At 47.9% G+C, this 21,620-nt stretch overlaps 1 protein-coding gene across 1 annotated transcript in view; it reads right to left on the bottom strand.

Annotated features, from left to right (window-relative positions):
* kcnh2b (potassium voltage-gated channel, subfamily H (eag-related), member 2b) overlaps window positions 1–21,620 on the bottom strand; it is a 198,812-nt gene that overhangs the window by 1,885 nt on the left and 175,307 nt on the right. The window contains exons 6-13 of the mRNA XM_061239261.1: window positions 16,688–17,110; window positions 12,719–13,109; window positions 9,832–10,031; window positions 7,693–7,945; window positions 5,075–5,268; window positions 3,599–3,701; window positions 1,505–1,813; window positions 45–222 (exon numbers count right to left, since the gene is read on the bottom strand). Of these exons, the coding sequence (XP_061095245.1) occupies window positions 45–222; window positions 1,505–1,813; window positions 3,599–3,701; window positions 5,075–5,268; window positions 7,693–7,945; window positions 9,832–10,031; window positions 12,719–13,109; window positions 16,688–17,110 (2,051 nt within the window). The remainder of the gene's footprint in view (window positions 1–44; window positions 223–1,504; window positions 1,814–3,598; window positions 3,702–5,074; window positions 5,269–7,692; window positions 7,946–9,831; window positions 10,032–12,718; window positions 13,110–16,687; window positions 17,111–21,620) is intronic.

Here is a 21,620-nt window from a genome sequence, read left to right on the forward strand (position 1 = left end):
TATTTCAAGGCTGAAATGCGTGTTAAGGCCCTTGTGGCCCCCACCTGCTGAGCTGCTTCTGCAGCAGGTCCAGCCTGTTCTCCACCTCGCACCGCTGCCGGCGGCTGATGGGGGCGTTCGGCGGGGGGGAGGAGGGCAGGTTGCTCCGGGGGACCTCCTGGTACTGCCGGCCGCGGCTGTCGCCCCAGAAGCTGAAGATGTTGGAGACCCCTGAAAAGGCACCTGGTTCAGACGAAGGAGAACGCAAGGACTTTAACAACCCTGAGACCCAGGAGAGAAGACGTTAACATATTTCACATTTCTTTGACATAATACAGCGTCAGCGTTCAGCAGTGATATAGGACTGTAACTCACATCAACATTAAGCAGTGAGATAGGGCTGTAACTCGCAGTTAACATATTTCACATTTCTATGACATAATATGTATGTGTCTTGGATGACAGAAACACATTGCAGTGAAAATATTTGTAAAAATATAATATCTATTTTGTCATCTTAAATGTCCCACACAAAAACACAGTATACGCAGAGCTCAGGGGTGCCAAGAGTTTGAGGACACGGGGTCTCAGGAGGCTAAAACCGCCCGGGGCTCGTTCCCGGCCCGCCCGTATAAACCCAACTTTGGGAAGAACACACGGCATTAGCACCCTGTCTCTGTTTGGCCCCCGCCCTGCTGTGAAAGCTCACTTTAACAACCGCAAATCTCAGGCCAGCGGTGCAGAAACCCATTAACGCAGAACCTACACGATAATCCCCTACTTTTATTGCAAGCCCCAGGAAGGAATAAAAACTATAGTGCGCTACAGATGGCCTTTTTTTTTTCTTTTTTTTTTAACCGGGGAAACAAAATGAAAAAAAAATTCAGATGAAGTCTTTTTATGAACTGAAACACAGGGCTGACATGGAGGGCTCGGTTAGATAACAGACTGTGGAGAGTGATCCCTTAATGTGGAGCGCGGGTTTGAGTTCGCACCAGCTGTCGAGCGCATAAAGAGCAGAGATTAAACGCCGCGTGTGCAGGAATCACATCTCCATCCTGGCACTGAACTATAAGCCGAACAGGGTACACCAGAGGGCCAAGTGCAGGTTGTTTTAGGAAGACATAAATATGTCATAAGAACTGTAATAACGGCATAAGAACTGCTCACTTGCCGAAGACTCTTCACACTGTACACTCCTTTGTGGGAGTCCCCTAATGTATTGAAACTTGTTCATCACCTGTCTATCTTTAGCCCCTTGTATTTTATATCTTGTATTTTACACCTTAATCTAGGACTTTTAAATGAGTATTTCTCTCTGTACTGTAGTTCCTGAAGTTGTAGAAGTCTTGGTATGGGAATTACAGAATTGGCCTATCCGCCTTGTGTACTGCACTTATGTTCATGGCCTTACATATATGAACTGTACCTTATCTTGTTTGTTTGTTGTATGACACTGTTTTGCACGTGGCTTCTTTGGATAAAAGCGTCCGTAATGTAAGAAACACCAGGCGAGCGGGCCCACCTGAGAGCGCGTTGCAGGTGTTGCCCGTGTTGGGGTCCCCCTCGGCCTCCGGGGCGTCGCTGAAGCCCAGGTGTGCGTTCAGGTGCGTGGCCTGTCCCTGGAACAGCTCCGTCAGGACGGACGGAGGGGCGGGGCACGTGTGCACGGACTCCTCCCCCTCGTCTCCGCTGGAGTGGGACGGGGAGGAGACGGAGTTCCGGGGCCGCTCCCAATCCGCCTTCCGGCCCTCGCCCTGGCTGCTGGCCACGCTCTTCCGGCCCTTCCGCAAGGGCTTCTGGGACTTCCTGATCTCGCCAGCGTGCGCGTCATCTGGAAGGGGAGAGACAGTTGATTAGACTAAGCAGGAGACAATCCTCCCCTGGAGCAATGCAGGGTTAAGGGCCTTGCTCAAGGGCCCAACGGCTGTGTGGATCTTATTGTGGCTACACCGGGATTAGAACCACCGACCTTGCGCGTCCCAGTCATGTACCTTAACCACTACGCTACAGGGACATGAGACAAGACTCATGTCACACATTCACACCTTACTGTATAAAGACAGCGACACCAATACAATTCTACAGGGTAAACTCGCCACACAGGACACCAGGAAGTGTGATAGCTCACTGCTCATGCTCATTTGTGTCCTTGGTCACATGACATGCCTAGTCACATGACATGCACAACAAAGACAACGCAGGGTAATTGCGTGTCTCGGTGGATGAACCAATTAAAAAACGCTTGGGCATTTGCCAAACGAAGGTGACAAAGACAAGTAAAGACATCTATATCTTTGTCTGTCCGATCGGGTAGGAAACAGACTTCAGAAAAAATATGTAGCATAGATTGAACATCAATATATGAGTGGAAATATCCAGTGGAAAAACAGGTCTTTTAACGGATAGTATAGGCATCACTAGGGGGCGACTTCATATCAGTTGGTGAAGCTGAAGCTGGAAAGCTGGCCCCCTTGATTCACACATATACAGGTCATCAGCTAATTCCCATAGAGAACACTAAATATAACAACAAATAACACAGAAGAAGTTGACCTCATTTTTAGCATTTTTTAGAAAAGCTAAATATAACAACAAAGAACACAGAAGTAGTTGACCTCATTTTTAGAAAAAAATAAAATAAAATCCAAATATTATTTATAGGCTTTGTTTTATGGGGCCTAAAAAGTAATTTTGGGGATGTATTTATTTTTTTTAAGCAATGTATACACCAGGCCTAATAACTTTTTTAAGAATTGTTTTCACCATTTTGGTGACACGTTTCCATCTTGAAAATACATTTCGGAATATTGCTGCCTTCCAGAAAAATTGTTATATACATGAGATGTTAAAAGATGAAGTTTGGTTGGTAAAGGGCGTGTCTGTGAGAGGAGGCTCCAGTAGAGGGTGTGTCTGTGAGAGGAGGCTCCAGTAGAGGTGTGTCTGTGAGAGGAGGCTCCAGTAGAGGGTGTGTCTGTGAGAGGAGGCTCCAGTAGAGGGTGTGTCTGTGAGAGGAGGCTCCAGTAGAGGTGTGTCTGTGAGAGGAGGCTCCAGTAGAGGGTGTGTCTGTGAGAGGAGGCTCCGTTGGTAAAGGGCGTGTCTGTGGGAGGAGGCTCCAGTATAGGGTGTGTCTGTGGGAGGAGGCTCCAGTACAGGGTGTGTCTGTGAGAGGAGGCTCCAGTAGAGGGTGTGTCTGTGAGAGGAGGCTCCAGTAGAGGGTGTGTCTGTGAGAGGAGGCTCCAGTAGAGGGTGAGGTAGAGAGGGTTAGGTAGAGAGGGTGAGGTGGAGAGGGTTAGGTGGAGAGGGTGAGGTAGAGAGGGTGAGGTGGAGAGGGTTAGGTAGAGAGGGTGAGGTAGAGAGGGTGAGGTGGAGAGGGTTAGGTAGAGAGGGTGAGGTAGAGAGGGTTAGGTAGAGAGGGTGAGGTAGAGAGGGTTAGGTAGAGAGGGTGAGGTAGAGAGGGTTAGGTAGAGAGGGTGAGGTAGAGAGGGTTAGGTAGAGAGGGTGAGGTAGAGAGGGTTAGGTAGAGAGGGTGAGGTAGAGAGGGTGAGGTAGAGAGGGTTAGGTAGAGAGGGTGAGGTAGAGAGGGTGAGGTGTCGGGAGACGCGGGGCGGTGCCGCACCTTTCTCGGTCCTGCGGCGGAAGGACAGCTTGCGGCGGCGCAGGCGGTTGAAGCCGGCGCACTCCGTGTCCTCACTGCTGGGAGACCCGGGGATCATGTTGGTCTGGAGGGGCAGAGAGAGAGGCCCGGGTCAACTCTCAGAGGTACGCTGTGCACATCACAGGTTATGCTGAGTGTGTGTGTGTATGCGCTTGTGTCTCAGATGTATACTGTACACATAGGTATTACAGGTTATGGTGTGTGTGTGTGTGTATGCGCTTGTGTCTCAGATGTATACTGTACACATAGGTATTACAGGTTATGGTTTGTGTGTGTGTGTGAATGTGTTTGTTTGTGTCTCAGATGTACACTGTACACATATGTATTAGTGTATTAGGTATGAGTTGGTTAAGGTAAATGACTGGGACACACAAGGCCGGTGGTCGATCCCCAGTGTAGCCACAATAAGTTAGTAATACGTTGCTCTGGATAATGTATTACAGGTTATGCATTCAAATTATCAACATACAAGGTGGCAACGTGGAAGTATGTATATGTGTGTGTGTGTGTGGGGGGGGGGGGGGGGGGTGTGTATTAAACACATATATTGTTAAAATGTCTTGGCATAGCCGCAGACTCCTGGCTGTCTTATCTCTAAACTTGCTTCTTGAATTGCTTTGTCTGGAGATGGATGTCCGAGGTCTAAATGCCATTGAGACTAAAGCAAGAATGCTTGACTGTTTCCTATCAAAGTGCTTATTTAACTCCCAGGCGCTGAGAGCAGGTTGGTAAATGTAGCGTAGAATTCATACAGGATTCATTAATAGTCCTTCAGACAAAAGAGAAAGAACGGAACAAGCATTTTAAGCTTCCTGGACTCAGATGGCTAACCTCTTGTGAGACACCTCTAGGTTCAAAATTCATTAGCTGGTAATGTAATTGGCTGAACAATCGCACAAGACATGGTAATTGCACACCACGCAATTAAGACGTCTTAATTCCATCGCCCTATCAGTCAGGGAACACTGGCACTTCATGCCCTGCTGTGCTGCCTGTAGCGCTACAATGCTAACCCTTCCCCCTCTAATCAAAAACTAACCTGAAGCTTAATTAGGACTGCGTGATTATTCACATTAATTACACAAAGTCATGGTAACCCTTACACAACCTGCTGCAAAATGACGCACGATTACAAGAATCGACAATCACAAGAATCATGATTACAATAATCAAAGAATCTTAATATCTGTATTCAGATACATACAGTATTGCACATTTTCAATTACACTGACAGAGTTTTTGATGACGTTGTGCAGGTTGAAGGTGATCTCCAGGTTGAACACTGAAACATGCTCTGTGGTGTATGAGAGTGTCTGAGACCAGAACCCTGGACTCACGTCGCGCAGGTTGAAGGCGATCTCCAGGTTGAACACTGAAACATGCTCTGTGGTGTATGAGAGTGTCTGAGACCGGGAGAACGGCAGACCCTGGACTCACGTCGCGCAGGTTGAAGGTGATCTCCAGGTTGCTCCAGAAGTGGTCGCAGAACTCGGGGTACATGTCCAGCACCTCCAGGACGTCCTCGCGCTGGATCTTGTGCAGGTCGCAGTAGGTCAGAGCCCGCACGTCCGCGTTGGACTTCCCCGGACGAGCGTACAGGTTGATGGGCTCGCCGAAGATGTCGTTCTTCCCTGTGAGGTCAGAGCGAAGAACGGACAAACGAGAAAACATTCAGCACGTTTACGATATTAATCCGCACACACTCCCAGAAATAAAGGCACGAAAGTGGCTCAAAAATATACAAATGCTTGTTGCTGGGGCGGTACCCTATACCCACGTACATAAACCTGTAACTGGGGGCGACATGGCTCACGCAGTAAGAGCAGTCGTCTGGCAGTCGGAGGGTTGCCGGTTCGATCTCCCGCCCGGGCTGTGTCGAAGTGTCCCTGAGCAAGACACCTAACCCCTAAATGCTCCTGACGAGCTGGTCGGCGCCTTGCATGGCAGCCAATCGCCGTCGGTGTGTGAGTGTGTGTATGAATGGGTGAATGAGAAGCATCAATTGTACAGCGCTTTGGATAAAGGCGCTATATAAATGCCAGCCATTTACCATTTACCATTTGTACCCCTAGCCAAAAATATACAATTACTTTGCACTTTCTTTGCTTGGAAAAAGTACTCACTTGTACCCAAAGAGGACATGACTGTACTCTCAGGGTACATTTGGGAAATTTGATCCTTGAAGAACAACAACGTACCCCCACTGTCACTGTATTTCTGAGATTGTACGATCGATAGATTATCAGACATTAAGGCAGCTCATGATTTTATATATTGCTGCAGGAATGGTCCATGTCCACTAGATGGCAGTGTTGGTTAATTCAGCAGTTGCTCATAGTTGTGCTGACAGTGGAAGTGTACTGGAGAATGCTGATCGAAGCAAACACATTCCCTGAAACTCACATTGACCCCCCCAAACGCAGGCATACTCACCAACACGCATTTTATAATTTTTCATTTATTTATTCATGACTGTTGCCTTCTAAGGCAACAAAATGCATGCTCTGCATTTGACCCATCCTAGTTACTAAGGAGCAGTTGGCAGCCACAGTGCAGCGCCCGGGGACCAACTCCAGTTCTGAGGCCAGTGCCTCGGTCAAGGGCAACGGCAGGAGCACACCTATGGGGAAATTTATACTCTCCAATTAACCTAACATGCATGTCTTTGGACTGTGGGAGGAAACCGGAGTACCCAGAGGAAACCCACACGGAGAATGTCCAAACCCGGGTGGGGCTCGAACCCAGGACCTGCTGTGAGGTAACAGTACAACCCTCCCCCACTGCACCCCCGAACCGCTTGGTGGTTCTAATCCCGGTGTAGCCACAATAAGATCCGCACAGCCGTCGGGCCCTTGAGCAAGGCCCTTAACCCTGCATTGCTCCAGGGGAGGATTGTCTCCTGCTTAGTCTAATCAACAGTACGTCGCTCTGGATAAGAGCGTCTGCCAAAATGCCATTACTGTAATGTAATGTAATGTGATGTAAACACACCCTGCCTTCCTGCGTTGGGGGTCTCCCTGGCTGTCTCTCTCGGCGCTCTAATCCTGTTACTCTCTCGCCGAGACGCTCACGCGTATCCAGACGCTCAATTGCTCACGCCGCGCACAGCGTGCGTTTACAAACAGCGGGAGGTCTCCTGCCTCTTCATCATCGTTAGGGAAACTTTAACGGAGCACCCCCCCCCCCGCCGCGCTAATCTCTGCGTGTGTGTCACTCCGAGCGCTGCCTTCTCGTCTCACACTCACATTCCAGCCCGTTCAGGGTCCCGGCGAACACATCCGCTTAATAAACACGCAGCCGGCATGAAATATGCTATAAATGATTCAGTAGCGATCGCATCATCAGTGAGATTCGCAAATTGCTTCTCTGCGTATGGGAATGTGCACTTGTTTTTGCACATTCTGTTCTCTTCGACGGAAGGACGTGATTCAATCAAAAACTGTTTACAAGCTGTGGGAAGCCATTTTGCCTCTATAGAGGAGACCGAGGACATTAATTGCTTGGCATTTGGTAAAACGGGTCTCTTGACACGTTCTTTTTAAGTAGGAAAATAGAGCAGACAGGTTTCAGCTGCAGAAACTTTCCTCAAATTTGGGAAATGCTGTCCTAAGCAAAGGCCATGTAGGCAATCGCCAAGGGCCCCTTTTCACACCTGGAGGGGCCCCCAGGTCTGAAAACCCCTCATACCTGTATAGGACATAACTCAAGCTGGGACTTCCAAACAACATTTTGCCTAGAGCATCCAATAGTTTAGAACCCACAATTGATCGACATACATGCCCACTGGCACACGATGATGTAAAATCTTGTTTACCAGGAAGTGGATGGGAAAAAAAAAAAAAATTGGTGAGAAAGTTTTACAATTTAATATATTTTCTTGGAATACATACTGTACTTTACGACGTGTTGGTATGGTTGCGAAGAATTGACTAAATAGTGAGAAAAAGTGAATTTTGATTTTAGCTTGTCTTTCAGGGAAGTGTGCCGGCCCCTCCCCCACCCGGCCCCGCCCATATTTCCCGCCCCGCCTCGCCCTCATTGGCCGGCCCACGCACCCAGGATGGCGACCACCACGTCGCCGCGCAGGATCTCGATGGAGCCGCGGGAGATGAAGTAGATGGCGGTCAGCACGTCGCCGGCGTGCACCAGCGTGTCCCCGGGCGGCGCGTGCGTGGTCTTGAACTTCATGGCCAGCGCGCGCAGGCAGCCCTTGGTCGAGCCCTTGAAGGCCTTGCAGTTCTGCAGCAGCGTGCGGTTCAGGTGCAGGCAGATGTCCGCCTGCAGGCACTCGGGGAAGCCCTTCAGCACCTGGAGAGAAGCAGGGGAGAGGACAGGGGCAGGGACAGAGGGAGAGGAGGGGGAGAGAGACAGAGAGAGAGACAGAGAGAGGGACAGAGAGAGGGACAGAGAGAGAGACAGAGAGAGGGACAGAGAGAGAGAGAGAGGGACAGAGAGAGGGACAGAGAGAGACACAGAGAGAGACATAGAGAGAGAGGGAGGGAGAGAGAGGGACAGAGAGGGACAGAGTGAGGGACAGAGAGAGAGAGCGACAGAGAGGGGGGCAGGGACAGGGGCAGGGACAGAGACAGGGACAGAGAGAGAGGGAGGGAGAGAGAGGGACAGAGAGGGACAGAGTGAGGGACAGAGAGAGAGAGCGACAGAGAGGGGGGCAGGGACAGGGGCAGGGACAGAGACAGGGACAGAGAGAGAGGCAGAGAGAGGGAGAGAGAGAGGGACAGAGACAGGGCGACATCAGAGGTGCGTTCAAAATGGACGAACGTTCACGGCGAACTACGTCTGCAGCAAACAGTTACTGTCGAACGATTTTAAATGAACATTCCGCCACCAACGCATTTTGCATACAAATGAATGCGACTTAGATTTAACAATGCCAGCAAGCTGATTCGTTGCTTATCTGTGATTTCTTTTCTGAAGGTAAGAACAAATATTACATTCCTTAAAGTGTATAATAACAGCCAAGGGGCGACATGGCTCAGGCCGTAAAGCGGTCGTCTGGCAATCGCCGGTTCGATCCCCCGCCCGGGCTGTGTCGAAATGTCCCTGACCAAGACACCCAACCCCCAAATGCTCCTGACGAGCTGGTCGGCGTCTTGCATGGCAGCCAGTCGCCATTGGTGTGTGAGTGTGAGTGTGTGTATGAATGGGTGAATGAGAGATGTTAATTGTAATTACTGTCTTAGCAAGCATTTTTGTCTTCTTTGTAATATGAATAAGTCTAAATATGACAGAAATACTTGTTGAGACTGACGTATTTGGTGTTCACACGGAAGCCAGAGGAAAACGGTTGCGGTGGAACTGACTGTTTTTAAGTTACTGGTAGCAATTGTCAAGCAAACTGTAACTTAAATCAATATATTTTAAATCAAAATATTTTGTAAAAAATATGCCGTTGGTGTAGGACCAGGCGCAGTGTTAGCGTGTTAGCGTGTTGAGCGGGGAGAGAGACTCACAGCGTTCATGTCGATGCCGTTGGTGTAGGACCAGGCGCAGTGTTAGCGTGTTGAGCGGGGAGGGGGACTCACAGCGTTCATGTCGATGCCGTTGGTGTAGGACCAGGCAGAGTGTTAGTGTGTTAGCGTGTTGAGCGGGGAGGGGGACTCACAGCGTTCATGTCGATGCCGTTGGTGTAGGACCAGGCGCAGTGTTAGCGTGTTAGCGTGTTGAGCGGGGAGAGAGACTCACAGCGTTCATGTCGATGCCGTTGGTGTAGGACCAGGCGCAGTGTTAGCGTGTTAGCGTGTTGAGCGGGGAGGGAGACTCACAGCGTTCATGTCGATGCCGTTGGTGTAGGACCAGGCAGAGTGTTAGCGTGTTAGCGTGTTGAGCGGGGAGGGGGACTCACAGCGTTCATGTCGATGCCGTTGGTGTAGGACCAGGCGCACTGTTAGCGTGTTAGCGGGGGACTCACAGCGTTCATGTCGATGCCGTTGGTGTAGGACCAGGCGCAGTGTTAGCGTGTTAGCGTGTTGAGCGGGGAGGGAGACTCACGGCGTTCATGTCGATGCCGTTGGTGTAGGACCAGGCGCACTGTTAGCGTGTTAGCGGGGGACTCACAGCGTTCATGTCGATGCCGTTGGTGTTAGCGTGTTAGCTAAGGGAGACTCACAGCGTTCATGTCGATGCCGTTGGTGTAGGACCAGGCGCAGTGTTAGCGTGTTAGCGGGGGGACTCACAGCGTTCATGTCGATGCCGTTGGTGTAGGACCAGGCGTGCTGAAAGTACTCCTCCAGGCGCTGCCGCAGCGGGTTGGGGATCTGGTGGAAGCGGATGAACTCTCGGACCCTCAGCATCTGCGTGTGGTAGCGCGCCGTGCCGGAGTACAGCCGCTGGATGATCGCTGACACGTTCCCGAAGATACTGGCATACATCAGCGCTGTGGGGTGGGAGGGAGAGAGAGAGAGAGAGAGTGAGAGGGGGAGGGAAGGAGAGAGAGAGAGGGAAAGGGAGAGAGAGAGAGGGAAAGGGAGAGAGAGAGAGGGAGAGGGAGTGAGAGAGGGGGGGAGAGAGGGGAGGAGGGGGGAGGGAGGGGAGGAGAGAGGGAGAAGGAGTGAGAGAGAAAGGGAGAGAGGAAGAGAGAGGGAGAGAGAGAGAGAAAGAGAGTGTGAGTGACCACGGTGCTGGACTGGGTCCTGTTTCAAGCCCTGTGTAGCCATGTTAAGATCCACACAGCTGTTGGGCCCTTGAGCAAGGCCCCGAAGCCCACATTGCTCCAGGGGGGATTGGCCCCCACTTTTAGCTTTGGATAAAAGTGTCAGCTAAAACTAATAATAATAATTTAATAAAAACGAGAGGCGGGAAATGATTGTGTTTGAGATTGCCGGAAGTCCGAAGTGGGATTTGAACCCCAAGCTCTGAAGACGAAATCACCCCTAGCCAAGGGCAACAACGTTATTTTGAATTTGAGGGTTATGTCATCAGGGAGCGTTGTCATGGTAACCTGACACAAGCCTTAAAACTTACCAGTACTTCACTGTGCTTTTACTAGTGAACTAGCCGTGCTAACGCTAACCCTGCTACACCTGCAGCCTCCGTTGTGGAGGGGGGGGCGGGGGTGGGGGGGATTAATGCGTATCAAGCCGCGGTGTAATAAAGTAAAAAGAACTGTGCTGTTCGCGCGCTGCACTACTGCGTGTGAGAAATCGCTGAAACTTTAGCTTTAATACGTGGCATCCATCTGAGAGATTTCCGCCCGGGAAGGGAGCTCGTTTGGGTGCCAGATATAGCCGCGACGCTCCTGCATATTTCTCCTCCGGAGCTCTGTGACAGATTAAAAACAGGCACGCCTGACAAGCTTATGCTTGCATAAATCCCCAATTTAATGAAACATCTGGTCAATCGAGTGGGCCTCCTTATCGGATGCTGTCCAGAAGCGGGCCCGCCTGTATAAAGGTGATAAATACGTAAATTTCGCCGGGTGTAGAAATCTCTCCACGGTGAAACTGCTACACAGACTGAAATGCCAATCTTCTGCCACTGTGGTCAGGAAGATAAAGATATCTCACTGCTGGGTAATGAATGTCACTTTTTTTTGCCTGTTCGGAAAGCGAATAGTTTTGATGGACGGGGTGAGGTGGGTGGCTGGTTTGGTTGGGGTGGTAAGCCTGTAGCCTGTAGATACATGGCTGGGAATCTGAGGGTTGGTGGCTCGAGCCCCAGTTTAGCCCCTATAAGATCAGTGCAGCTGTTGGGCCCTTAGAGCAAGACCCTTAACCGCACATTGCTCCAGAGGGGATTGTCCCCCTGCTTAGTCTAATCAACTGTAAGTTGCTTTGGATAAAAGCGTCAGCTAAATGATTGTAATATAGAATGACCGGGTGCGGTTATGGCTGGGTGGCGGTCGAAACAGCCTGTCTGCATATTATGGAGTGTTACTGATCGTGCTGGAATTATACTCTTCACTGACTGCATTAGCACTTGGAGCCATGACAGCTTTTTTTTAACAGCGCTAATCTCAGTGTCAATCACTTTTTGTACGCTGAACGGTAATTCTATTTAACGTACAAAATGTATTTCTTTTGAGACTGTTCAAATACAGCTACAGTGAATCATTAATCATCATTGATAATACCAAAATTAGATCGTTTGTAAGCTCATCAATACACTATTTCATCAAAACTACAGGATAAAACAGCATTGATAGCAGGGGGTGGGATCAATTCCACTTTCACAGTTCTGCTAATTAGCTGAATAACGACCATAATGTTATATGGGCATTTTTACCGATTTTCTCGAATTGACTGAGCAGAATTTGTAATTGATCCCTCCGCTGACCGATTTTCTGTCTCAGTACACCGTTAGAATATTTGCATTCGATTGGCCGACAGGCCGTAGCACAGAAATGATTCTCCTCCTCGTCCTGAGCGAGGGAGGATGTTTACAGTGTGGGAGAGAGCACAGCGATTCCTCCAATGTTTGCGGTTTGTTGATTTCTCACACGCTGAGGCTGAGAACGTAAACCTGGCTCTGTGAAGACCGGCACGCGGTGCGTGTGTGTGTGTGTGTGTGAGCGCTGTCAATCACTCTTATCGCGTTCCCCTTGCCACGCACTCCCCAGCGCGATATTACACTTCAGCGCGTTGCTAAACTGAATGGTGTAGGCCGGCACAGAAAAGCCTTACACTACGAAAAGAGCACTGTTAGATATAGAGGCACTATGTCAAAATATTTACAGAAACATACTGGTGCTGGGCTTTCAACAGGGGGTTCTTGAGGGTACTATAGGGGACTTATGCAATAACTAGATATAGTATATGGATTTGGAATAATATTTCTATTTATACTGTAAGACCTTTTTGTAAATATAACCCTGGGATGCCATTGAGCCTGTATTGGGATCCCAGGATCAGAAAATGTTGAAAAACGTATGTCCTAAATCCAAAAACATAACACAATACAACACAGCACAACATAACATAACATAACATAACATAACATTACATAACAAAACTTTGGAACCTTTTTTTCTAAAAACCTCCTGTCTGTAACTTTTTTTTGCTAAATAAGACAATTTCGTTTCTAAGGGACAGCGGGGCGGGGCGAGAGCGGGCGCGGTTGACTCACAGCCGATGAGCATGACGCAGATGGAGAAGATCTTCTCGGAGTTGGTGTTGGGCGAGACGTTGCCGAAGCCCACGCTGGTGAGGCTGCTGAAGGTGAAGTACAGGGCGGTGACGTACTTGTCCTTGATGGAGGGCCCGGAGCTGCGCGCCGTGACGTTGTAGGGCTTGCCCAGCTGGTCGCCCAGCGAGTGCAGCCAGCCGATGGAGCCGTTGCGCTCCATGCTGCCGATGGCGTACCAGATGCAGGCCAGCCAGTGGGCGATGAGCGCGAAGGTGCACATGAGGAGGAAGAGCACCGCCGCGCCGTACTCCGAGTAGCGGTCCAGCTTGCGCGCCACGCGGACCAATCGCAGCAGCCGCGCCGTCTTCAGCAGGCCAATCAGAGTGGTCGTCTGGGAGGGGAGGTAAAAAACGAGAGCTTGCGTTTTGAAGACAGAAGCGCAAAGGTGAGCCTCGGTAATGTAAAAATCGATATCACTGTTACATGACACATCACTGTTATATGACACATCGCAAGTGGTTTACAGTGAAGGGGGAACCCACTTCAGTCGTAACAAATGTCAGCTGCTCACTTGGTCTTATTCGCACCACTCTCTGCAAACTCTAGAGGACTGTTGTGGAAATCCCAGGAGATCAGCCATTTTTGACATATTCAAACCACCCTGTCTGGCACCGACAATCATTCCACAAAGTCGCTGAGATTCCCCATCCTGATGGTCGATGTGAACATTAGCTGAAGCTCCTGACCTGTACCTGCATGACTGTATGCATTGCACTGCTGCCCCACGATTCGCTGATAATTGCATGTGATAATGTTCCTAATAAAGTGCTCACTGAGCGTACATCCCATGACACAGGGTAGACAAACGTGTAGCATTCAACTACACGATGGACAGCTTAAACAAATCTCATAACGCCAACTCAGCTAAGGTGGAGAAGGAGGCTGGGAACTTAAGCAACATCACTGGGATTGCCTCCACCTCCCCTCTGTAAGTGAAATACGCGTCAGGGGAACTTCTTCCACCCCGGTTTGACAAAATGGATGCCACGACATGGGGACAGAAATAAAAGGCTCAGATGAGCTCATTTAAGAGTAAAAAGGTACTCTGAGGAAATCAGTCATGTGAAGTAATTTGGTTAAAAGGAAGCCCATCAATAATGTAAAACCGTAGAGCGGGGGAATTTTGGACAATCAGCCCTGATTTCTGCCGTGACTCACAGCGTCGGCCTATCAGCATGACGCAGCTCTCACACTGAATCCCAGCCCGGCTCTCTCCGGTACACACGAAGCCATAAAACCGTCTGACGCTGATTTACGAGGCTATCAGCTCGCCATGTTCATTCTCACTGATTACACTTATCTCCACGGTCAACAAGTACAACCGATAAATAACGGGCAGATTAAACGGGTGAAAAGTGGCCTGTTTTTTACGCTGCGGAATGAGTGGCAGGATGCTGATAAAATGGCCGACGGGTCATCGGGTGTGTCGCTCAATAACACACAAACGCATCGTGTCAAAGTTGCTTGTTTTTGTTTTTCTGAGGACAATTTCTTTAATACTTGGAGCAAGAGCATTTACAGATTGAATTCGAATTTGTGTTGTATTTGCCAAAACGTTTTTATTGCTGCTTCTTGGTGGGTTTGTTCTCATCAGATTAATCTACAGGGCCTGCATTCGTATCTCTGTGGTCACTCCTAGGACCTGGAGCTGTACTTTACATTTACATTTTAGTCATTTGGCAGACGCTTTTAATCCAAAGCGATTTACAAGTGCATAGGTTCTTCCACAAGTCAAAGCATCACATCCATAACTAGGAAAATACACATGAAGTGTTGTTCTAAACATATAGTCATCATAAGTGCATTTTTTTTTTTTTGGGGGGGGGGTTAGACAAGGAGGATAGGGATATCAGAAAGGGGGCGCGGGGGAAATCAGGAGGGAGGACTAAGGTAGAGTTTGAAAAGGCGTGAACGTACAGCCAGGTGTTCGTAGAGAGGGAACCATAAGGTGACCAGAGCTGGCAGACCGGAGTGGTCTAGCTGGGGAGTAGGGAGTGATCAAGGATTGTATGTAAGGTGGGGCAGTCCCCTTAGCAGCCTGAAATGCCAACACTAGGGCCTTGAATCGGATGCGTGCAGCAATAGGAAGCCAGTGGAGGCCAATGATTCCCTCTAGGGTTTTCAGCATACTAGTCCCTGGTTATGGCTATGCACTGTTGTACGTCACTCTGGATAAGAGCGTCTGCCAAATGCCACTAATGTAATGTAATACCAGTAATGTAATGTAATGTAATGTAATCTATTGCCTATAATGTCATGTAAATGTAATGAATAACTTATTTTTCTCTTACGTGCTGAGTGACCAGCCTAATAATTTTGTGGCTTTCCATTTACATTCAAGCTCCAAATGTAGCAATTAAATGTAAAGGCTGTGTGATTGTTGTTGTGCTCGGACTCCGAATTAGATCACATTTTGTGATTTACACATAACAGCTCACAGAAAATGAAAGTGATGTTTCACTCAGTGGCGTGTTCCTCAAATAAGAGCACGGTACGCTTTGTAATTTTCTCAAATCTCGAGAGGAAAGTGTTTCTCCAACATTTCCCATTAAATTTTGTTCCAAGATTAAACTGGCTTTCCTAAATCAAAACATGTCAATTATGTACATGCTCCAAAAAACAGAATGTCTGTATTCTGAATCAAGAGTGGAATAGTGCACTGTGATCAGGTGTTGATCTCATTTTCAGATTTATATGTTTGTGTTGGCACATTTGGATTAGTGGAAGCTTAAAAAGTCACATTTTCATTTAGAAAAATAGTGAAATTAATCAAACAAGATGCTATTTCTTTTAAATGATAGGATTTATATTTTATTTTATTGTATACGGTTTCTAAAACATGTTTAGCATTTAAAGTTTTCTACTTATTCTAAATATGACAGATAAATACGGATGGCACAGGAACGGGACAACCACATTCGGGTAAATTTCCGGTCCGTGAGATCTGAGCCTTGCCAGGTGAATTTCGACAGCGGCAGACTCAGGCTGCATGTGATCTAATGCAGGTGGAAAACTCTGCTCAGCGCTCAGCCAGCAAGGAGCAGGAAACGCGGCCATGTTCCTTTAAGATGGAGGACGCTTCGCACACAGCGGAGAGATGCCCCTGGCACTGCCTTCATGCACAATCACTTCCTATATGCTTCTCCCGCTAAGAGCCGCGACATCACTTCCCCCCCAGCGATAGCATCAGGGGCTCCAGACGCCATGTTGGCTTTTAACGATTCAGTTTTATTTCATTACTTTTTTACAACAGCGCCTTCATAAAACATTGAATACGCTACGTAAGGTCTTCCCGTACTACAAAAAAGTCGGCCGACAGCGTCTATGCCAGAGATTATCTGTGATAATAGACACAGACTTCATATTCGCCTAAGAATCTATAGTATATTAAACAGTGTGGAGGTATGGCCAAGGCCTGCAGGATGGTAGATCTCCAGGAACAGGGTTGGTTACCACTGGGCTATAGAAATCCCAAGCCTCATTTGAGAAACTACATTATCCAGGTTGTTCTGATTCAATTCTCACCTCTTCTTCATTACGGCATATGAGGAGATCGAAGGGAATGGGGGCCACCATGTCAATCTCTTACAAAGACACAGACTTCATATTCACTCAAGAATCTACAGTATATTAAACAGTGCGGAGGTACAGCCAAGCCCCTTATAAGAGAAATCTCAAGCCTTGTTCAGAAAACCACATTTCCCACGATGCAACTCTCACCTCTTCTCCATTACAGTGAATGAGCAGGTCGAAGGGGATGGCAGCCACCATTCCCACAGACTTCATATTGACATAATAATCTACAGTGTATTAAACAGCATGGAGGTACAGCCAAGCCCGTTAACAAGAGACTAGACTAAATCTCAAGCCTTGTTCAGAAAACCACATTCCCCAGGACGCAACTCTCACCTCTTCTCCATTACGGTAAATGAGCAGGTCGAAGGGGATGGCGGCCACCATGTCGATGAGGAACCAGCCCTTGAAGTAGTGCACGGCGATGCGGAAGGGGTGGCTGACCACCTCGTCGTTGGCGTTGACGTAGGTGGTGCGGAAGTTGATGAGGATGTCGATGATGAACATGATGTCCACGATCAGGTCCACCACGCTCAGCGTGTTGCAGGTGTAGCTGCAGTTGTGCAGCGACACCTCCTCGTGGTCGCTGAGCAGGAAGGCGGCGGAGTACGGCGTCAGGATGGCCGTGTAGATCACCAGCAGCAGGATCAGCCAGTCCCACACCGCCTTGAAGGGGCTGTAGTGCAGCACGGTCCATCGGTGGATGCGTGGGGCCTGGAGCTTGTACTCCGGGAGGACGTCGGCCCCGAGAGACAGCACCTGGGGGACAGGGGGAGAGGTCACGGCGGTTAAGGTCTATAACTGTAACGGTAACTTTAGCGATAACGACGTCCGCATCCACACCAAGAACTATAACTATAACTGTAACTTTAACTATAACGACGTCCGCATCCACACCAAGAACTATAACTATAACTGTAACTTTAACTATAACGATGTCCGCATCCACACCAAGAACTATAACTATAACTGTAACTTTAACGATAACAACGTCAGCATCCACACCAAGAACTATAACTATAATGGTAATTTTAACGATAACGACATCAGCATCCACACCAAGAACTATATCTATAACTATAACGATGTGAACATCCACGCCAAGGACTGTAATTATAACCATAACTATAACAAGAACGATTGTGAGCATCCACACCAAGAACTGTAATGATAACTATATATTATTGTATATTAATATAGTATATTATATATACTATATTATAACTATAACTATAATGATGTGAGCGTTGACAGCGATGAACGATAACTTTTTGTAAATTATCTCTTGGCTATGTAAACTTTTTAGACATGCTCTTAGATGCTCTGTAAATTCGGTTGGATTTTGTTTGGCTGTCACTGTTTTATGCAGCTGGAAAAACATTGTGCCATGTCCTCGCAAGCAATTCGATACAGTGACCGCTCTCTCTGCGAAGAAATACTTCCTCACGCCTATGCGGAATTTATCCTTCGGCAATTTCCATTTACTGTATGCCCTAAATACTCTACAGTAGCTTTCACATCCCATTGAAGCTGGAATTATACAGTAGCAAATCTTCAGTCTGGCGGCACGGATGGTGCAGTGGGTAGCACCGCCTCCTCGCAGCAAGGAGGTCCTGGGTTCGAATCCCCGTCGGCCGGGCCCTCTCTGTGTGGAGTTTGCATGTTCTCCCCGTGTTTGCGTGGGTTTCCTCTGGGTACTCCGGTTTCCTCCCACAGTCCAAAGACATGCAGGTTAGGCTGATTGGAGAGTCTAAATTGCCCGTAGGCTATGAGTGTGTGATAGAATGGTGTGTGTGCCCTGCGATGGACTGGCGACCTGTCCAGGGTGTATTCCTGCCTTTCGCCCAATGTATGCTGGGATAGGCTCCAGCCCCCCTGTGACCCTGTTCAGGATAAGCAGGTTAGGATCATGAATTAATGAAATCTTCAGTCTCAAAATCACAATAAAAATAGTCGCTTAAGATGCCAGACTGGTTGGTTTTGGCTCTGTGTTTTTCCCGCAATCATGAACCACAACTAACCCGAGATGAGTCAGCGATCCAAATCCCCTTCACCTTCATGGAATAAAACATAATTCTAAGAGAATGGCTGTAGCAACAGTTGTGCTGTATTTACTGTGAACAATTCATGGACTGCCAGACTGTTCCTCCAACACGTACCTACAGCACAGCCCCTGCCATCGATTTATGTCTTTGGCCTAACTGCAAAACATTTCTGCATCACTGGGCCATGAAATATTTTGTCATTCTGTATACAATTTGTAATAAAACATAGGAATAAAACTAGGTTCACTCCCACAGCACCCAGGGATGTGCTATTTGTTAAAAGAGTCGCAGAATCACAGGGCACTGGATTAATGCAGTCTCCATTCCCATCTGTACAGAGACCCTGCTGAACACACAAGTTAGTTTCACGTCTCCATACCCTGCTGAACACACAAGCATACCCTGCAGCAAAATTCACCTGGCCTGGATCAGCTGGTCATAAGCTGGTCTAGCTGGGTATGAGCTGGTCAACCAGCATGGTGAAGCTGGTCATAAAGCTGGTCTAGCTGGGCATGAGCTGGTCAACTAGCATGGCCAAGCTGGTTATAAAGCTGGCCTAGCTGGGTATGTGCTGGTCTGGGAGCTGGTCGGAACTGGTCAACCAGCTACCAGCTGTTTCAAAACCTAGCATGAACTGTCTTTTTTCAGCAGGGTACATAAACACAAACACATTGTGCACATGTCAGTACAGGGCACACTTCTCTCACACATACAGACGCTCAGACTGTATGCTGTTTCCCTTTGTGATAAAAAATGTAAGTGCATTGTATAACAGGTTGTATAACATGAGTACACTCAGCAGAAAACGTTTATAAACATATTTGAATAAAAAAAACACCTCATTAGCAAAGGGGGGGAAGGGGTACAAATGAATACTTCTTTAAAAATGTCAATAGCTTTAGGCCATTGAGTTTCTTGTGCATCTTAAATATGTAATCTAAATTCCCTTTCTTTCTTGAGAGGGAATAAAGATTGGTAAAATATTAAATATGCTGATTCCCTCTAGATTCAGGGAAGTACGGCACCGTGTTCAGCTATTCTGAAACCCTATTTAATACTCTGAAATGTCAGGGCGAGCGCGCGGATAAAAGCCCTGTCGTGATCCGGTGGAGATTTGTGATTTTTTGCGTGTCCTATTTTACAACAGAGAGGAGACTAGAACATGCCTTGGAACTGCCCCGGTGCATTCAGGCCTCAGGGGGGCTCACAGGAGACTCATAGAAACTCATAAATTCATATTTTATTCTGTTTTTTCCCTGGGAAGGAGTAAAAAACACTCGGCGAGGGGAGGGACGTGTTGTTGTGACCACACAGCAGTGAGCACCGTGAGCGGACAGACTCCGGACATCTACAGACCCATCTACAGCCCCATCTACAGCCCTCATCTACAGCCGCATCTACAGCCCTATCTACAGACCCATCTACAGCCCTATCTACAGACCCACCTACAGCCACATCTACAGACCCATCTACAGACCAGTCTACAGCCCCATCTACAACCCCATCTACAGCCGCATCTACAACACACTCCTGCGGCTAATGCACAGAAACAGACTACAGCTGGTGCACAACACGGGCAGCCTGGAGCCTAGCGGCTCAGGAACATGGCTGGGACCCGGAAGGTTAGTGGTTCAAGCCCCGGTGTAGCCACGGTAAGGTCCGCACAGCTGTTGGGCCCTTGAGCAAGGCCCTTAACCCCATATTGCTCCAGAGGGCGTTGTCGTCTGCTTAGCCTAATCAACTATAAGTTTCTTTGTACAAAAGCATCAGATAAATAACACATTTTTATTATTACATGCCATTGAATAGACATCTTACCAAATTAACCTACAATATTGGGTTGCAAAATATTACATGCATATTGCCACTGAGAAAAAGGACATTTGTTTTATTTTTAAAACATTTCCTGACCTCGCGCTCCAGTTTGAAGAGAATTTCACAGAAATTTCCCGATTGTGAAAATGTTTTGGGCATACTACACCTTGGCGTTTTGAAAACCGCACTTGAACATTGTTTTTTGAGCCGTGCCGCAGCATGATGAAATCCAAAACATGAAGTTGCTATTGAACTGTCAAGTGCGATCGTGTCAGCTCGGGCTATTGTACGCCCGGTGAAAGCCCTTGATATAAAAGCCATTTTCTGTGTACAGGACAAAGGGAAGTCAATTGAGCCATCATTCCCATGATAGTACAATGTTGCGTTTGTCACTGTGCTGCATTTGATATGGAATAGACCGATCTCTACAGCAAATACAGTATGTCCAATAAGTGCGCTGCATATTCACTGTCTATATGCATGACTGCAGTGACATCTGATTAGGTTGATCCTACACTGGCTTAGGGATGAAAGCTAGTATTTCACGTGAATGAAATGGGGTCAAAAATTCACAGTAACTTAAATCAAGATAATATTTTGTACTTGAGAGTAAAATTTTATGTTAAGGTTTCATTACGAGACTAGATCACTTGTTAAGACTTTTTGTGGCAGTGTGGTGCACAACAGACCGTCTGTTCTGAGTGCGGTAAAACCCCGTTTTTTATTTGTTATTTCTGGAAGCCTGTGATGTTGTTCTTTGTAATGCCGCAGCGGTTGTGACGTGTTGATGTAGCTGAAAGTCTGCGTTGGCTGGTGTGTGTTCTGTAATAAAGAACTGTCAGCCACAGATCTGCCTGACTCGCTTTGATACGAGGAACTCTCCGCCTCTCTGCAGCGCGAGACAAGTTCGCGGGGGAACCTCCGCTTGTTATAACTTCTTATAATTCATATTTTATACCCTGATTTTCCCCCAATCTCCCACCCAGAAGCCTTTCTGACCGACGTCAAGCAGAGACGATGGACACGAGACTCAACATCAGCAGGTGAGCACAATGTGGTCTTATATTCGTCATAGCGCGACATAGCTCATTTTAACAAAACGCGACTCCCAAGAACGTAAATAATCCCTCTTGAACGTGAAAAGAGTAATTAAGAAAAACGAACGGCTCGTTACAATTCTGGGATTGCAACTGTGGTTAGAACAAAAACCAGCATACACAGGGGGTCCCCAGGACTGAACTTGAGGACCACTGGTCCATACCACAGCACCGCCCCGATGCTACGTGTTGTACCAGAGCCACAAGCCACACTGAGAGACTACACTGTTTTAGGCTTCAGACCCCACTGGCAGGAAGCACAGCTAAGTCATTCACAGCTCTAATTTATTAACTAATATACACAGCTCTCTC

The sequence above is a fragment of the Conger conger genome, chromosome 4 (assembly GCF_963514075.1).
Source record: "Conger conger chromosome 4, fConCon1.1, whole genome shotgun sequence".
NCBI lineage: Eukaryota > Metazoa > Chordata > Actinopteri > Anguilliformes > Congridae > Conger > Conger conger.